This window comes from Homalodisca vitripennis, chromosome 1, assembly GCF_021130785.1.
Source record: "Homalodisca vitripennis isolate AUS2020 chromosome 1, UT_GWSS_2.1, whole genome shotgun sequence".
Classification (NCBI taxonomy): Eukaryota; Metazoa; Arthropoda; class Insecta; order Hemiptera; family Cicadellidae; genus Homalodisca; species Homalodisca vitripennis.
The window spans coordinates 238,666,309-238,686,488 of record NC_060207.1 but is presented as its reverse complement, the minus strand read 5'-3'; the positions used below and the strand labels follow the sequence as shown (position 1 = coordinate 238,686,488).

General features: G+C 33.8%; 1 protein-coding gene across 1 annotated transcript in view; it reads left to right on the top strand.

Moving 5' to 3' along the window:
* The window catches only part of LOC124353206 (5'-3' exoribonuclease 2 homolog), a 70,157-nt gene that overhangs the window by 18,955 nt on the left and 31,022 nt on the right, over window positions 1-20,180 (top strand). Inside the window, exons 9-16 of the mRNA XM_046803101.1 lie at window positions 183-299; window positions 4,679-4,894; window positions 5,805-5,912; window positions 5,993-6,082; window positions 6,234-6,390; window positions 10,061-10,235; window positions 12,481-12,537; window positions 14,793-14,861. Coding sequence (XP_046659057.1) covers window positions 183-299; window positions 4,679-4,894; window positions 5,805-5,912; window positions 5,993-6,082; window positions 6,234-6,390; window positions 10,061-10,235; window positions 12,481-12,537; window positions 14,793-14,861 — 989 coding nt within the window. The remainder of the gene's footprint in view (window positions 1-182; window positions 300-4,678; window positions 4,895-5,804; window positions 5,913-5,992; window positions 6,083-6,233; window positions 6,391-10,060; window positions 10,236-12,480; window positions 12,538-14,792; window positions 14,862-20,180) is intronic.

The window sequence follows — 20,180 nt, the reverse complement described above, 5'->3', positions numbered from 1 at the left end:
ATACACTTTTTCGTAATTTTGTAATCACTGTTTATTCTTGCTTAGGTTTCTTGAAAGATCAAGTTAATTAACCTAATCCTACGAAATCTTTCACTCTGATTTTAATTACTTTGTGGTAACCGTCACCGTCTCTTTACGTAAGCTAAAACTGTGGTGTATACAGTAGGGTGTTGTTGTTGCAGCCGGTAGGACAGAACGTCGGCCCGATGTACCAGCCGAGGCAGGAGGCATATCACCAGAGAGTGCAGCACATGCACTCCCAGTCGGCCGCAGGTAGTTACAACTCTCCACCGAACCAGGTCAGTGTGACAGTGCATATTCTAATGTTTCTCAATTAGTTATTATGTTCAATTTAATTTCTTTCTGCACAAAATAGGAATAAACCCATGCCAAATATAACAATAGCAATGTAAAAATTTCTTAGTTATCAAAAACCAAATTTCTAAGATTACTTTTAGATGGGAACCTTACCTGGGATGAGCACATTTTGGTTTTGCAAAAAAAGATCTCTTTCGGATTATTTGGTCTTAAATCCTTGTCCAAATATTTCTCAATAAAAATGCAAAAAACCATTTACTATGCCCATACACATTCTCATATAACCTTTGGTGTTGCTTTGTATGTGGCCACTAGTAATAAAAATCTGCAAAGCATTCTGCAACTTCAAAAAAAAAGCTATTAGAATAATACTAAATTTAAAGGACCGGGATTCTGTGAAAGATTATTTTTCTGAATTGGGAATTTTAACCGTTTATGGAATGTATATAATTGAAACAGTAATGATAGTCAGATCAAATGTTTACAAATTACCTCGATTAGGGTTAAGTCACGACTACTTTACTCGAAATAGAAACCAATTGGCAGTACATAAACACTCGTTGGAATTTCATTATAAGAAACCAAGTTCGGCAGGAATTAAGTTTATAAATAAAATTCCAAAAGACTTACTCAGTATAGAAAATAATTTATTGTTAAAAAACACCTTAAAATATTTTTAACCAATAAAGTTTTATATTCATTTGAAGAATTTATGGGTCACATATAAAAATATTTGAAATAAAATGACTGATGCCATTCTTTATTTGTATAATTTTAAATGTAATTGTACAAATTATATCAATAAAGTTGTTTTGAATTTGAATTCATCATGAATAATTTGTTAACCCTCCATCGGGCGCTTAAAATTAGAAACACCATCAGGCGCTCACGGAGGTTTCCTCCAGATTAGTGAATAATGGATATTATAGTCGTTTAAACTGTTTTTATTTGTTTAAATATTCATACTGATTTAATTGCAATGTAATATATTCATTTTTAGAATTTAAATAAAAATTACTCTCTTATGTAATGAATTTTCCAAATAAGAATTTTGAAATATAAAAAAATGTTATTGTATAGTAACAACATGATATATTTTAAGGAATAGTGCAATTAATTGTAAACATTTTCAACCTTCTGTAATAATATATGGAAATTAACTTAGTTTTTAACTTCTTACAAAAACAACTTACTTCAATTCTTGAGATATTATTGTAATGTCAATTATTATTCTAAAATCAAAATTTATTCTTTACTAAAAATTTTTTAACACTACACAAAGTTTCAAAACATTTTCCTTCTGGTTCTTATAACGACAATGTTCACTCCATAAATAGTACTGAAATGTTCCATAGCACACGAGTACTGTACTGACAAGTCTCTCGTCTTCATTCTCCATTTCACAAAATTCAAATAAAATATATTGTAAAACTTAAAAAGAAACCATCACACGTTAGACATTTAGGCGCACACGGATTATTACTCCATAAAAACTAAACACTATAAGGCGCTCACGGAGATTTCGTCCAAGGACTACAAACACGACATCGGGCGCTCACGGAGGAAGCGTCCAGTCTCGCACGGAAGTAGACCTCATACTGACAGATTTTGACAAAGATAAGCGGGAGGCTATTGTTTCGCTTCCCCGAAAGATGCTCGTGAAGTACACTGCGGGACACGACTGCCAACATCAGAAAAGTAGTACTATTTTTAATAATAAAAAATACACGGAGGAAAACTCCGTTTAGCGCCCGATGGAGGGTTAATTGAGATTATATATCAATTCATCCTATTAATGGAAAATTGCTTAACACCAAATAAAAGGGTCTGTTAAAAATGAATATACATATACCATTTAATTGAATGTGTGGTCTCCACAAATAGGTTAAAACCAAAAATAAAAATTGATTGAAAATAATTGCACCATCTTTTACTTTGAATGGTATATGTCGTAGCTCTTTAGAGTTCTATGACCGAATGTACATTCCAATGTAGCAAATATCCACATAATAACCTAATAGTCAGTAATTGTTTTACTGTTTACATTTTCTGCAAATTATAATTTAATGAATGGCAAAAAATTGGCTTAATCCATCAGAATTGAGTGGTAATTACAGTGCTCATTATCTGAACAGTTCTGTCTGTCATATTATGGTAGCTGTGTGTGTGTAATTACAGTTGTCTATTAAATTATGTGATGCAATATTTAAATTAGCCTTTGAATTTTTATATGTGAAGTATATATATTGAGACTAATAATACACGTTCAAAGTATTGACTTAACCCTGGAACTGGCCATCATTTTTCCCAAAATGGCAGGCACTTTTTGGTGATTTTGTAAGGATTTTGTATTTTAATCACTGCTCATCTATTTTTTAAGATAAAAACATTTTAAAAACATCAATGTCTTTAGAAATAAATGCAGTTTCCCAAAAAAATATTAAAGGTTGAATCATTTAATGTATTTTTATTTTTTTACAGATTAACGTAAAAATATTAGTAAAGAATAAATTTTTCTCAAAATGTATAGCACCCTCTCAGGTAATATGAAAGTTTTTAGAATAATTCTAAAATATACAAAAGTTTGCTTATATACCTCAATTACAAATTACAACAAAAATATTTAGGTAAAAGAAGTTTATTTGTACTTTTGAACAATATATCTATAAAAACTACAAAATCTGAAAAAAGTTTGTATAGCACTATTATGTATACCATTTTGACATTTTGGAATCTATTGGATGAACAAATATTTTTTTCTAAGAGATAAATATATTTAGAAGAGAAAAATATGACATTTATAGAAGTTTACATTATATAAGATATTTTTATATGGCAACAAACTTTTTTTTTATTTTTACAAAAGTCAAAATTGTGAAATAAATGCCTAACTTTTTTAGCTAACAATTTTCTTTTCATCCAAATATTATTTATAAAGATAGTATGTTTATTGAAGTTTACAAAAATGTACAACAATGTATTTTTATTTATATTATTTTTTTGTTAAAAAAATAAAACAAGCGATGGTAATAGAAATAAAACGCTAATACCTTCAGAAAAAGTAAAAAAAAACTTTTTCACTTTTATAATAAATACCTTTGCATAAATTTAAATCAAAATTTAATTTTAATTAAAATTAAATTGTCTACAAAATTATAAAACACTGAACCTACGTGAACATAGGCTTATTTTCAGTTTCACAAAAATCCAACCTATTCCCTAAAACTTAACCTAACCTCTACATTTTTCACTTCACTAATTAAAAAAAAAAACAATAAACAAACTTTTATTTATACACGCTAAATAACGAAATGTCTAAAATATCCTAATAAATAGCAAGCAATACACTAATACCGGCAATGGCGTAATAACAACAAAGAAATCAACATGGCAACCATGCGATGCGTTGTTCTTCTCTACTGGTTGAGTCGGTGATTGCGCAACAGAACAAAAATAAAATACTAGTTCATAGTCTTCGTTGTCTATTATACTGTTGCTTAGAGCAATTCTTCTTCTTTGTTTTGATATGATTTTCACTATTTCCAGACAACGATAAAGTAACAAAAATAACAAAATTTAATGAAGCTATTTTCGACGCATTAGGCATTTTGGGATTTTACAAAACACGAGCTTTTCAAACGCTTATTTTATAAACATTAATTTTCCTACTGGCTATTGAAAAGATGTTTCTGAAAGCCAAGAATACACTGTTTTCAATGACGACACTTACGATTGTGTAGAACGTAAACTCACGATAGGGAATTTTTACAAACATACGGTAATTTTAGCGTGTTCGGAAATTACGCAAACAAATGGCAATCGGAAATGTGAACATCCAAGTTTAGAATTTTATAATGAAAGATTTAACTTAACTATAGAGCGTTTTATGGTATAATATGAAACCTTGAATCTTTATCTTTAGATTTACGTATGTTTTACTTCAAACAAAGTAAAAATAGACTTGCTGTGAGAGATCATATTACGACATAGTTAAAGCGTCGAAAATAGCTTAGTGTCATTTTGAAACTGTATTTAATGCGTCGATAATCGCTTAAAGCCAGTTGCAGGGTTAATTCTTATATTTATAGATATTGAGATATTTCAGCCTTGTTGTGAAAAGCCATCTTTGGTTTAAAGATTGCTGTGGAGATATCAAGATGAAATTAAAAATACTGTGAATGTTTTTGCAAGCGAATGACACACATGTACATTAACTTTAATAACAAACCATCATTTGTAACTCTCTAACGACTTCCATCAAAGCAACAGCTAGCTGTTACTGATGGCATTGACTACAGTATTAACGATTCAGAGTGCAAAAGATTATTTTTAACACGGATGTTTGTAAAACCTATTACAGAGCAATCGGGGACAGAAGAGAACTCATGATGATGTGGATGAGGGGAGCGAGGAGGAGGAGGGGGTGAATGATGAGGTGAGACTGTGGGAGAGCGGTTTCAAGGACCGATACTACGAGTCCAAGTTCGACGTGGGATCCGACAACCTGGCTTTCCGGTACAAGGTGGCGTTGGAGTACGTCAAGGGCCTTTGCTGGGTCCTCAAATATTACTATCAGGTGTGCTCCTAGTTAGAATTGCTTTGCTTAAGAAACCGTTAAAATTTTACAGGTTATTTCTGGTTAGAATATGTATTTGAGAGCACAGTAAAATTGATTTATTACATATCTGAAATGATGGTTTTGAAAATTATAAAGAAATGTAATAGTGAACATAGAAACACAGTGGGAGGCATCAAGGTGTGAAATAAATTATGGTAAAAGGTTGTGTGAAAGTCAGAATGAAAAGAAAGGACTGTAATGTTTGTTGGACTGCTTGTATGATTAATATGTAAAAATAATGTGAAGGAGTGAATTTGAGAACTTTTTTGTTGTTCTCTTAGGTCAAGAAGCTTATAAATTGCACTTAGTCCTATAAGGACCTTAGCGCTGCTTCTGGAGTGACAGGATATTCAGGATGGGTAAGGTTAGAGGGTAGGGACCGCCTCCTATCGAGATTCATGAGGAAGAATTAGGGCACTAATCTCAGTAATGTCTCCCCAGAAGAAGGGGAGGCCAGCTCTGAACCAGCCTCTCCAGTCAAAGCAGGCAGGGGGTGGCACACCCTTGTTGAGGCTAGCAAGAACCCCTGATCAGTTGAAGTCTCACCAAACTTCAACAGTCATCTCCCGCATTAGACTTGACCTATCGAATTACCCTTGCGCCCCAGAATCCCAACATTTGCGGTCAGTGATGTTCCGCTCCTGGACATCCATAAGGTTGCCCAGATTTAAGTGGCGTCGGTTTTTGCTGTGGCCAGTGGTAGGTTCAACTGGAAGGTATAAACCAGCCAGAAGTGATTCCTTCTGGATTTATTCGAGAACATAACAAAGAGTTTACAAATTCTTTAATTATTTTGAATACTGTAGCAAATCACTTTTAAAATAACTAATAATTGTGAAGCTTGACTGAAGTATGTTTTATGTTACAGGGCTGTCCCTCATGGAAGTGGTACTTCCCCTACCACTACGCTCCCTTCGCCTCGGACTTTATCAACATCGGCAGTCTCGACACCGACTTTGAAATGGGAACTCAACCTGTTAGTATTACTAGAACTTTATTCAGACTTTCACAGCTTGTTTCAGCAATGAGTTCACATGTATGTTTCTGCCCGCACAGTTTAAGCCTCTGGAACAGCTGATGGGTGTGTTTCCGGCAGCGAGCTCCGCCCACGTGCCTGCGCCATGGGCCCACCTGATGAGCGACCCGGTGAGTTATCTGCGCAGCTAATTGTATTTGCGTTTATTGATTTAGTATCACACGTATGATAGTGTGTTATTTTATCTTCAAAATGTCTTTTTATTACGTCCAACTTATGTTTCTTTTTTATTAGTAATCCGTGCTCTGGTTTCTTTCCCAGGACTCGCCCATAATTGATTTTTATCCTGAAGATTTCAAAATTGACCTGAACGGAAAGAAGTTCGCCTGGCAAGGTGTAGCGTTGCTGCCATTTGTGGAAGAAGAAAGACTGTTCAAGGCTTTGGAACCCTTCTATAGGGATCTCACACCTGCAGAAAGTGAGTGTCTAGACCAATAATTATAAATCCCTTTTTTCTCCGCAATACGTATTATTAGCTCTCAACAATAACTTTTATTAATGGTTATAAGAGTTCTGTATCAAAATAATTGAAGTGTGTTCAATAATTTTATATACCTCATGAGTAAGAGAAATAAATAGTTAATATAGAAAGCTAATGATAGTTTACAATATCAATATGAAGTATATTGTTTTATCAATCAAGTATTCATCGGTTTTGTGGAAGAAAATAGGCTCCATAACAGGCAGTGTTAATTCATAGTGAGTAATAGTAGTGAAGGAAGTGGAGAGATGCTAGTAAAGCGCTACAAACTTATTTCACAATGCACATATTATTTAATTAACTCTTTAAGTGCCCTGGCCATTTCCTAAAGTCATATGCATGAAGTGCCTGGCCGCATTCTTTAATTTTACAGTTTTTTAATATAAGTTATAAAATAAACTATTATACACCTATCCAGTAGATTATGACATTGTTTTAGCAATAACAATAATAGCAATAATATAAAACATCTTATTCTATTATTGTTGTACCAAAAATTTAAAAAATATTCTAAATCTTTTTTACTAAAAAAACTTTTTTTATAAATTTGAACCAATTGTAGGGCATTTAGTATTTTTAAGGTTTCTTTGATAATACCATATGAAAAGGCATTAAAAACTTACCAGATTTCATATTTATAAATTTTTCTAGATAAAAATAATGTAATATAATAATGCGACTGAAAAGTAAAACTTTAAAGGCAATAAACTCCATAATTATTTTCTTAATTTTTTTATACACGAAGTTTGATAATAAAGTAACAAGAATTTTTAAGTTTTGCAGAGTCGGATTGTCAAGATTTTTTTTATTATGTTGGTACTCATGCTTATGAAGTATAATAACATTTCCAGCTGTATTCATTGTTTACTTTTTCAGGGGGCAGCTGCTAAGGTTAGTTTTGTTTTATGGACTCAGCAATTTTTATTTTTTTAAATGGATCAAAGAACTAATATCAAGTTTAGCGTTAAAAATTAAGTACAGTGTAGAAAAGTGAGGCAAATGTTTACAAAGGCCTATGGTAAGCCCGCTATGAGTAAAACAAGGGTTAACAAGTGTTTATAAAGGTTTCAAAGATGGCTGTGAAGACATTGAAGATGACGAACACTCTGGACACCTTAGCACATCAACAAGTGATGAAAATGTAAAAAAAGTGGAAGAAATGGTTATAAACGAACACTGTATTACGATCAGAAAAGTTGCTGATAATGTTGGCATATCAGTTGGCTCATACCATGAAATTTGTTCAAATGTTTTAGAATGAAACGTATAATAGCAAAATTTGTTCCAAAATGTTAAATTTTGAACAAAAACAGGAGTGAACAATAAATGAATTGAAAGACGATGCAGAATTACTGAAATGTGTTACAACAGGTGACGAAACATACGGATATAATGTTGAAACTAACACTTAATCATCCCATTGGAGGCATTCTGGATCATCAAGACCGATAAAGGCTCGACAAGTGCAGTCAAATGTGAAGGTTATGCTCACTGTTTTCTTCGATTTTAATGGCATGGTGCATTATGAATTCTTGCCACAAGGTCAAGCGGTCAATAAAGATGTACTACCTGCAAGTTCAATGCCATTTGTGTGAAACAATAAATAAAAACACCTGGATTTGTGTAAAAACAATTCATGGCTTTATCACCATGAAAATGCTCCTACACACACTTTATTGCTTTGAATTTTTTACCAAAAACAGTAAGCTTATGGTAACAATGCCCCAGCCCCATCGTATTCTCCGTCATTTTACAAGCATAGATGACATAAAACTGCATTGCTGAAAAAGCTAAAGACTATCCCAAAGATCGAGTTCAAGGATTGGAAGAAGCTCTGCTACAAGTGCATAATATCTAATGGGGACTATTTTGAAAGTGACAACATTAATGTAGACGAATAAATAAATATATTTTTCATAAATAAAAATTCATGTTACTTTTTGAAAATACCTTATATTTTGCACTATTTTATTGAATATGGTTTGTATAAGAAAATAAAAATGATGCATTTCAACTGTCCTGCCATTTGCAAAACCAGAAAAAATTCCTAGAAGCTTATCTCCTTACTTCAAAAGACATCAGAGAGCAAGAGCCCTCAGATCTCGTAGGTTTCTGTAAAAGCCTCAGATTCTGAGGGTATAAAACTTAAGTAAGGGAGGCACAAAGGTCCTTTCAGGATTTTGTGCAGACTTAAGCTCTTTCCCTCCATAAAAAAAAAAACAGTATGGTATCAGGAGAAATAATGCACTCTATATACTACTTTATGTCCTTTCAACTCAGTTAGATTTTGTTTAGAAGACCTCTTCTACCTTTTTATGAGATCCCTACAAAATAATTTTTTTACCTAAATATTGATTCTACATGTGCATGGCATAAAATATTGCAAGTTTCCAAGAGTATAGATTCTTTAATGATACATTATAAATAATGTCAAGGGACTTATATATATATATATATATACCTATGCTTCTTTCCTGATTTTAACAACCACTCCGTCTGTCACTAGTTTTTTTTAACTAGAAATTATGTGTACAAATAGAACCAAATGTAAAGAATATTAGTGAGCAGGTAGATTGGGGAGAGCAAAGTAGTAGAAAACATTGGAAGGTGGCAGAGGGATCATGTGAATCTACTTGCAATTTAGAGTTAGAGAGAATGTGAGAGATAGAAATTCCTCCTCCTTCACAATTAACCCTTCCTCCCACAAACGTATTCAGTTTCCTATTTCCTCACGGTATTAATTTTGAAAAGTATTTTGTTGTTACAGAACTAGGCAAACAATATACAAATTCCTGTCTTAAAATAAGGAATAATATGTCCCTTATGAATATAATGGATCTTTTTAAATTGTACGTTAATCATTTTAATTGCTCAATTTCATTAACCTTTTGACTGGTGGAATTTTAGCAATAGTGCCCTAAAAAGTGAGTTTTTTAATTTTTGATTTTTTTCTTTAGATGGTTTGGGTGTACTGCAATAGATGTCTTTAAAAGAAAACACTAAATTAAATGTTTTTAAATTTTTTTAATATCGATACAGAAATTAATCTAATTATACACAAAAGTGATTATATTTACAAAATATGAGTATGAGATAAAATATTCAGCATTTTCTCAAAAACATACTAAAGTACAGGTTAGGTACAAGTTGGTAACAGTACACAAGTCCCCTCAGAAATAATTTATGGTCTGAAAAGCGCGAAAACAGTCGAACACACAAAGCGGAACTTTGCAATCCCGGTAACGTAAAAGTGAGGTTAAAACCTTTTTTTACCACACACAGAAATAGAATCAGCTCATTACTTGGAACAACTGATTGAATACCGTCATGTAGTGTCAATGGGGTCTGAAAGAAATAAATAAAAAAACATCTGTGATCTAATGGGAACCAAAAAAACTACTTGAAGCTGTTCCTTATTTATTCCGCTAGATCGTATTCGTATTCAAACGAGAGATTATTCATCACGAAACATTATTGTAAAATCTGTTAAGCACCATTGTGGGATTATTAGTCAAAGGGTCAATTTGATTAATCAGTCAATATCTACTTTCTTTATCGATGAGTAAAATGAGTATATAGTGATTAAGTTCTGTTATGTGCGCTCCAGTCAGGCGTAACGTGCGAGGAGATGACCGCTTGTACATGAACCAGGCCCACACCTGCTACTCGTTCCTGATGGACATCACCATGAATGAGGCCAACTTCAGCAATGAGACGTCGCTGGCTGCCGACGGCATGAGAGGCTCTATCCTTATCTCTGAGGACAAGGTCAAGGAGGGAGGGTCAGTATTGTTCTGCAATAGTGATGGAAAATAAGTTTTTATATTTGATTTTCAATAATTTATCGTTTTTTATTCATTTCAACATTGCATTGAGAAAGCAGTTTCTTGCTTTTTTATAAACTAATAGTTTAAAATAATTTTGGATCATCATTATCGGAAGATATTAACTGTAACCAAACTATGTTATTTATTATGAGATGATAGTATTTGTGAAGGAAACAAGATTTTTCCGGACGTTTACTATCGTTCAGTGATACAAAAATATCAACAAAAGTTATACAAAATGGACGATAGCAAATGTCTGGAAAAATCCTGTTTCCTTCACAACCCTTCCAGCGTCAAAAACAAACTTCAAACAAAGAACTGATAGTATTTGTTCTCTACAGAGCAATATAAACATCTAAATTGGTTTTGATATTTTTCTCTTACATAAATGAGGAGTAAATTAATAATTTGCACTTCCGGTAATATCTACTTCATTTTTTTAGTGTTACCTATTTCGCTAAACAGTAATTCCAAATTAACTGAGACATTAAATCATAAAATAAAAGTGTGAAATAAATGTTTTGAATTTGGTTTTACTGTACTCGAAAATTAATAAATTAATGTGTAAACCCATCTATTGATTTACAGAAAATATTGAATAATAATTACAGAATTATATAATACAGTTGACAATTGTATTAAATATATTATTTGAACTTTTATGCTACTTTCCGAAAATGTTACAATATTTTCCTTAACGCAAAGTTGCATAGAGATAAAATCATGTTATTTCTAAATAAAGTGTGAAAAATCTTTAATATGCTTTGGCTTTTAATAGTTTTAACATCAGTTTAAATTTCTTCAAAGGCCATTTTTCTAAAAAGACCTACAAAAACTTCAAATTTTACCAAGTTAATTGTAATTTTTCTTTTAAAATAATCATAAGTAATGTTCTTCCCAATTACCTTGATCACATTTTCCCTGTTTATTAATTCAAGTTAATTCAGAAAACATACTTTGTGTCAAAAATTAAGAAAAATGTTTCTATATGCAGTCTGTCCAGTCTTTATTTACACTTAACCCTTATAACCCCGACGTCCGTACTACACGGACGTCGTAAAAATGGCATCAACTCCCGATGTCCATATAGTGCGGACGTGCACTTTTTATTACTTTACTGGCCACCTATTTCACCAAATGCTTTGAAATTTCACAGACTTGTGCACAAAGATATTTTGCATCGAAATATATTAGTTTGTAATCGTTTGACTTCGTATTTTGTCAGTCTGTGACTGAGCAATTGCAGTTCGTCTCGACTGACTGCTCACGCTTGTTGCAGACAGCTGTATATCACGTGGTTGTGAATATTCTGTTTTCTTCACAGTTTTAGGTTAAAGCAGTGTAAAGTACGGCAGTTAAAGTTTAGTTAGAACAGTTTTAGTTATTTTGTCAGAAATAACTTTGGTTTTATGTTTATTTTAAGTACTGTGAATTTCAAAGATCTTGTTACATTGCCTTGCCCAGAAATGGCAAAAAGAAAAATTTACACGGCTTTACAAAAATTGATGTTACTCCACATGTAAATAAGGTAGGCCTATAATTTTTGTTTCCTTTTATTAAGGATTAAATATATCATAAAGTAAATGGGTATTTTTGTGTCAAATATTTTTTTATCTATATGGTTTCCATGATCAAACTTGAAATTTTTTTCATTTTTATTTATTTTTTATATATGTATATGTATGTAAAAAAAAATACTTTCAAAATAATAATTTTATTTGTATATTTCTGTAAGCTACATGTATAAAGAAGTAAAACAAAAAAGAATTACCTAAATATCTTAAAAAATAACTCGGATGAATTTTTTACAAAACCCTTACATTTTGTCTGAAAATGGCTTGGGATTTCTGGCACATCACTTGATTTAATGGCCGCGGTTAAAAGGGTTAAAACAATTTGAAAAACATTCAAAATTTGTTTAAAGGGTAGAATTGGTATAAAAAAAAAACAATGGAACTTTTTTTATTTGGCCTCGTATTATTTTTGGGGCATTTGTTAGTTAGTGAGATATCTCAAGGCAACCTATTATACATTTTGGTGCTGATTGGGCAGGATAACTTAAATGATTTGAAACAAAATAGCTTTCTATTCCTTCTTAGAATATCTTTATGGGGTTTACGTATAAAGAAATTATTTTGGAATGTTTAAAGCTGAATAAAATATTTTAGTCACATTAGTATAAAAATTAATTTTGTTATAGGTCACTACCATCTCCAGTGGAAGGTCTGTCAGTGATTCGGATGAATGCTGTCATGTGGTAGGTACAATCTTATTACAAATTCAGTATTACCAACTTTTGAGTGACAGTTAATTTTGAGCTGCTTGTAGATCTTTAGATAGTCAACACTGAACTATAAGATGGTCATCCTATTCAACCCTTTCAACTCATAAATCCTCCCCCCCCCTTGCACCCCGTGAATCTTAATACCACATAAGGAACACCAGGATTCTGTTCTGTGTCCTCAACTGTGAAGACAACGCACTCAAGTGGTTAACTTGTTCCATAATTTCAATATTTTTATACTTTAAAGGAAAAAGTCCAAAACACTTTTTTTCATCATTTTAACTGAAGATAAAATTTGTTTTTGGTTGGAAATGTACAAAAAATGTGTTTTTATAATTTAGCAAGTGTTGATCCAGTGGCATATGTAAATACTTGGTAGTGCGGATTATTTTAGTTCTACTAGCTATATTTTTGTGAATGATTATTAGAACCTTTACCGATGCTCTGCCACATGTTATACATAACTTTCATCAGAATGAGTTAAAAAAAGTAAAAACATAAAAATTTGACAAATGTATCTGCATCTATGCTATAGTTTTAAAATGTTAAATGAAAAGTAACATTTCATAAACTATGTTTTTTTTATATTGAATTTTATTTTTAATACTATCATATACATTATAAGAACTTTAATTGTATTATTGTGACCCAACAATACAAAATTACCTATACAGAGTAATTTTGGTCAAAAATACACATTTTGTTTCTTATAGTTATATTTCTTTATTTACGAATATTTCATCTTAAAATTCATGCTGTATTTTCAATAGTAATTTTGCAAAAATATATAATTAACATTAAAGAAGTATATATTCACTTTTTAAATTTAACATAAAAATTTTATAGAAAAAGATTAAATTTAGTTTTTGTTTACACTTATAAAATAAATAAACTGTATAAGCTATCCCTATTTTTTAAGTAGATTTATGAAAAATGTCAGCTAATTAGTGAATTTTACCGAAGTGTTCATCAGTCATAGCACAATTTATTGGATCGGAAAACTTGAGATTGGATCGTAAGTCAGCTGAGTTAGCGTTTGGCAGCCAACGCATGACAAGTTGAGAGTGTTAACCCTTCGCACGCCATTAATAATTCGATTAACTTTCCTTAAACGCCAAAACAAGTAAAAATATTTTGTTTTCTTTTGTTTTCAAAGCTAATTTTTATTATAACTAAATTATAAAAGTTAAAAGCAAACAATTTATAAATAGGGCACTTTACTTAAAATTAGTGTATTTATTGATAAAAATAAAAAAGAACTATTTACAAAACTGTTTATTTTAAATAAATTTCAATTTCATTCTAAAATGTATCCAAACTTAAAAGTTACATTTTACAATAAAACAAGATAAATATTTTGAACTAATCACAACACTACCACACGATGAAGAATAATAACGAGATACGTAGTATCATTTGTATCCACCAAGAAAGCATTAATACACACCTTGGATATGTTTGGTAATGGCTCTGTAGGAGACGCAGAACTGACAAGCAGGTGGTCAGAGTTAGACAAAGGGCGCTCCTCTCCCCCTGCCGCAGAGTGAATGTCATTTATAAATATTTCCTTGGCAACTGAGATAAGCACGGAGCGTGGACCGGGCATTACGAAGGGCTTTTGTGAGCTAAAAAACTTTCCAAGAGACATTATCTATAATATAGGATAAAATTGTAATTTTTGTTTTGGTTAGTCTGCCATTCTAATAAATCCGTCTGGAAGGGTTAAATAATCTTGATTCAGCTGCCGAAATTAAGTCCTGCATTTTAGAATTTTGTGTACAATAGTTATAGACGTTTTCTTTTGTTTTTTCTCCTTCCTGAGGGAAGAGGACTGTTTGTCCCCGCACTTAGTCCTATAAAGGACCTTTGCGCCTCCCTTACTTTAATTTGTGCCCTCAAAGACCGAGGCTTTTGCAAAAACCAATCAGATTTAAGGGCTCCTGTTCTCTAATGTCCTTGGGGCTGAGGAGATATGCTCCCAAGTATCTTTTCCGAGTCTCTACGATGGCAGGACAATCCAACCAAATGTGCTCCGCTGACTCCTCCTCTTCTCCTCTAGTTATAGACGTTGCAGCAGACACCTTTGAGCATAGTGGCACATTACAGTGACCATGATCACGCAGTAAAGAGCTGCAGTGAAGCTATTACGACACCACTAGGCAATCATTGTAGAGTCATATCTACTACTATAGAACATTGTACAGCTAACTTGTGCTTGTCTGTTACAGTGTGCGGTTCAGGGATCCCAAGTACCCGGATTCCTTCATCTTTCCGGCCAAGAGGCTATCTGGAGCAATGTAAGTATTTACTCGCAATGAGAGTTTAACCTTTGAACCCTTGAACTGACAGGTTGTTTTTTGTGCAGTTTGCAGACTATTTTTATAAGTGTGTAAAAAAATATTTACTGTTAGTAAATCTACTTATATTTGGTATAATTTTTTCTCAGTAAACTGCAGAATATTATGATTTAGTATTTAATCGATTATACCATCCGTTGCATAAATATTACAATTTTTTTAATGCCAAAGCTAAAAAAATGGGTTTAAAAAATGAAAAGTGTTTGGAAGTAACTTGAGTGGTGTTTATTTTTTCTTTTTATGAAAGTTGAGTTATTATCTGTTTTGAAACACAGGAACAAACACAGCCCAAATTGTGGTACAGACAAGACACTAGATTTTTTCTTAAGAGCAAATTCTGAACATGAGTTTTACAAGCCCTATAGTTATTTTCAATATAATTTGAAAATACTATACAAATATTCAATTATTTTTACAAATCCACGTATTTTTTAATGCAAATATTGTATACAGTTAACCCATTGCGGATCACTGACGAGCTGGGCTCGTCACGCAGCGGCCGGGCCTAACGGATGACGAGCTCAGGTCGCAAAAGCTGCCTGCATTTAGTTTCCCTCCAAATAGTTCTATAAATGTCTGATAGATCGGGCGATCGTCTTCACTTGTCAACTAAGAGTGTTTAACAACGGTCTACGTTTAGAGTTTTCAAAAATTTGATAAATATCCTACAGATCCCAGTTGTATGTCGAAGTTGAAAAATCATTCATTTATGAGTTTACTCTCTGCTTTTTAGCGCTTCTGATTGGGTGTTTTTTCTCAGTATTTATTGTAATACTTTTGAGGTTAGTGACGCAGAACTAAACGACGCAGATTTAGATGTTGGTGGGTTTAGTCTAGACAATGGCCCAGATGTTGTAATCGGTTCGCTCGAGCCGCTTTATTTAGACTATAATTCAGACATCATCTGTGCCACCCCGTAACCTTGCTCGCGTGTTATCGTTCCTACATCATGGATACCCCAGCAGGCCCATGTTCCATCTGAACGAATACTAGTATACAATAGTGAGCGATACGATGTGGCGCACCATTGCTGTTCGTGCGGCCGCTGAACGTAAATTAATTTGTGCCCGCGCGCACAAAACAATACGATCCGCAATGGGTTAATGCTAAATTTTGTAGCTTAGGGCATGCACTTAAAAAAATTAATACCTAATTAATAGCACTGTCTCATATAGTACCTTAAACATGGAGGTTCCTGTAACCCTTCTTAAAATGAAATAAGCCACCTCCACACAGGGTGGTTTGGAGTAAGGGTGAATTATGTGAACATTTATTTTACAACCACCAAATATATTTTGTTGTAATAGGACTCGTCCCACTGTTTTTACAATTAAACATGTGTGTTTCATTATTGTATTTACTATTTAGTTCTATGGTTCAATTATAATGATGATACACTTTATATAACACATAGTTACCAGTTATCTATTGTCTGGATCTACTTGGTGATAAAATTGTTTAGAATCAGTCTACATTCTTAGTTATAAATAAAAGGATTCCATATTGAATACTAAGTTGAGACCACAATTCGGGTATAGGTTTTGAAATCTAAGTTTTTTAGTATTGGCAGCCCATCTTTACACTAATTGAAGCAGACAAAATTAAGACGAAAAGAACAATAAATTCAATCACAAGTATATAGATACTCCTATATTTAAATTCTTGAATAAGTAATATAAAGTTCACTAACTATTTTTCAAAATCTTGATAAAAACTAGCAGAATTGATCATACACTTTTAAATATAGCCTAATAGCTGAAACAGGTTTAGCACATGAAGTTACTATTAATTGAGTTTAGGTTCTGAAAAAACCCAATTTTTATTGCAAATTGAACTGTCCGAAGGTTTGGAATTTGAACATGGAAATCATCAATGACTTCAGACTGGACTTATCACTCCCAACGGGCAGAAAATGTTTGTTTAGTTAGCAGGAAAAGTTATGTAATTGTCTTTTCAGTGTCTTCAGGTTACAACTTTTAAGGTCTTCAGGAGGTTTTTTTTTTTTAAAAGCGTGGCTCAAGGAAACGATGGCTTTTTGGAGTAGAGAGTGGTTTTGTGAGCTGGTAGGTGATATTCCTGAGTTCTTCTAGTTTCATGAGTTTGCACCTCCTCATTTCTCAACAGGTTTTGTTTTGAAGCATAAATAATGACCTCTATTACGTAGATTGAGGTGACTGTAAGGATGTCTAGGTCCTTAAAAACTTCTCTACAGCTGTCTAAATAAGACAGGTCGGTCATAACTCTAATTGCTCGCTTTTGAATAATTAATATCCTCTGGAGGTTGCCAATCGAGGGGCCACCCCATAGAGTTATTCCATATCGCAGATGAGAGTCAAAAAAGGCAAAATTGGCAATCCTTAAGGCGGATGATTGATTCTTCTAAGGGCAAAGAAGGCACAGCTTAGTTTTGAGCAGAGACTATCTATATGGCATCTCCATGACAGACTTTGGTCAAGAGACACACCTAGATGTTTTAGTTCCTCCACTCTCTCAAATTCAGGTGGTCCTGTTATGTGACCTTTAAGCCTTCCCATTGCAAGGAGTTTGGATTTAGATGAATTAAACACCAGGCCATTATTTAAACAATACTGTTGTGTGACGTTAACTGACATGAAAGTGTTTATTTCCAGGGATTGTACTGATTTATCGCAGGTGACTAGTGCAGTATAATCTGCGTACATGACGGGGTGGCTGTAGGCTTCAAGTTTGTCAGAGAGGTGGCTTATCCGAGTCCCAATTAACTGAGGCTCTGGGTTAACCGAGGCCTTTGAAGATAAAAAATTTTTTTTTATAGACCAAGCAGTTGCAGTACAATAATAATATAATGCGTGTGTGACTGGCGGCTATATCAATTTGTGATGCGTATACTCTGGCTGTTGCTAGGTTGAGTGGTAAATTTTTACCATCCTCTTTGTGACGTAACAGTTATTGATTTATGATAGGTCGCCCAACGTTTGTTTGAAGGAGGCTCGTCTGAGCATAGCCTTTATGAATGAACTTTCACTGAGTGACACTGCAACGTTGCCATATTTCTGGAATGCCACACAGGTGTCTACTAGTCAGTTGCCCAAGTTATTTGGACGTGTCCGTTTCGTTTGTTATTTTTGTTACTGTGGTCTACACGTGTTTTTAGTTGTGGAAATTTTACAGTATTAGTGTTACGGCATGAATGGAGAACGAAAAAGGCATGTGATTTCTCTGGAAGAAAAAATGAGAGCACACGTTTAAAACAAAATGGCGAGACAGTTAAAATGGTGGAAGTGACTGTTGGTGATTGGAGACGGAACCGTCAAAACATTGAGAAATTTGTTAATAAATATGTGAGTGGTTTATTGCGGAAAACAATGAAGAAAGGCGAATATGAGCTGACATCAGAAGCCTTGTTTGTATGGTTTACTCAAATGCTGAGTTTGGGCAGCCCTATAACCGGCGTAATACTGCAAGCGAAGGCAATAGAATTTCATTAAAAGTTTAACCTTTCCAGCGTTATTGACGCGGATCCGCGGAGGGCCACTACAAGCTCGAAACGTTATTGCCGTGGATCCGCGTTTTTGCATTCTTTTATTTTCTTACTGCTATGTTAGTTGAATATTTTGCTGCTAGATGTTTCTAGTATTCATGCGACATACAGACGGTTTTGCCCCGCCTCGAATTCTATTACAATGGGAGTGGCAGTGGCTTCTAATTGGCCAAACACTGTCTAGTGGGCGTGGCCCCCGCGGCATCCACAAAGTCATTGACGGGAGCTCCCGTCAAGGCATCTAGCCAGTTAGTTAGCGAGAAGCGTCTGGTACTCGCACATGTATTTCGGTTATCGCTAATTTTCTGTTGTGTCCTAATCTTTTTAAAGTAAATTATTAGTATTATATATACATCAGTGTCCAGTGTTTATTTATTTAGGTTTTTTACCATTACTCGTGTACAATGGTGAATCCAGACGATTCGGAGTTTGAAGATTTTGTTACCAGTGTTATGGACAAGACATTGGTAAGTGAATACGGAGACCGGATGGAAAGTGACAATGAAGACATTTTGCTTCATAATATAAACTGATAGTGAACAAAGTGATAATGATGAACATCTATCAAGTGGTATGGAGGAGGCGGAGGATCTCGCTCTTAGTCCTATTCAGCTGCCGCGAGCAAGAGTTGGCGCCTGAGCCAACCACATCTGCAATGCTCACACTCACTCCAACCACCCCCCCGCCGCCTTCACCGTCTACACTCACACACTCGTGACCCGCACTGTCGACACACACTCCACCCACACCTGTACCCGCTCACGCCGCCTAGACATGTACTAGCTAGACCTGCACCTACCACATCCACACCATGTAAACGGCGTAGACATACCCAACCTATACAACCAAGACCTGGACCTGCACCTAAACGCACACGTCAATATAAGAAAAAAGGGAAGAAGAAACCAGAAGATGATGGCTACAAGGATGTCACTCACAACGACCCAGGTCCAAAGACATCTATACCGATTTTCAACATGAATAAAGGTATAAATTTACCCGAAATCTTTTCAACTCTGATACATCTCCAATTGATTATTTTTCTTTGTTTTTTTAACGTAGAGATCAGGCAGTACATTTGCGACGAAACAAACCATTTTGCTACCAAGCGAATAAATGGACCTTTGACACCTTTATCTCGATGGAAACATTGGACCCCAATTACCGACACTGAATTAAAAGCATTTTAGGTACAATCTTGAACATGGGCATTATTTCCCTTCCAAACATTGAATCCTATTTCTCCAAAAGCTGGGAGGCAATGATTCCGTTCTTCGGTGATGTCTTTTCGCAACGTGAGGTTTTTGAATATAATTTTGGATGCTTCACTTCAACCACAGTCAAGAGCGAAATAGACCCAAAAGTTACCTTATACAACCAATAGTAAGTCATATGAAAGATGTCTGCAAGTTGTTGTTTTACACGCCTGGGGATTTTGTCGCCGTGGATGAATCTACAATATCCTTCAAAGGTAAAATCAGTTTCAGGGTCTATAATCCCCAAAAACCTGTTAAGTTTGGAATCAAATTGTTTTGTTTTGTCGGATTCAAATAATGGGTAACATATATGATTTTCATTCCATACTTTGGAAAAGAAGACTTGATTTCCAACAGTCCACTGCTCAAAACCACACAAATAGTAAAACTCCTAACTCAATCTGTTATTATGAAGGATCCAGCACAACCAATTACAGGCCTTCACGTATATACAGATCGTTATTACACCAGTCCTGAGTTAGC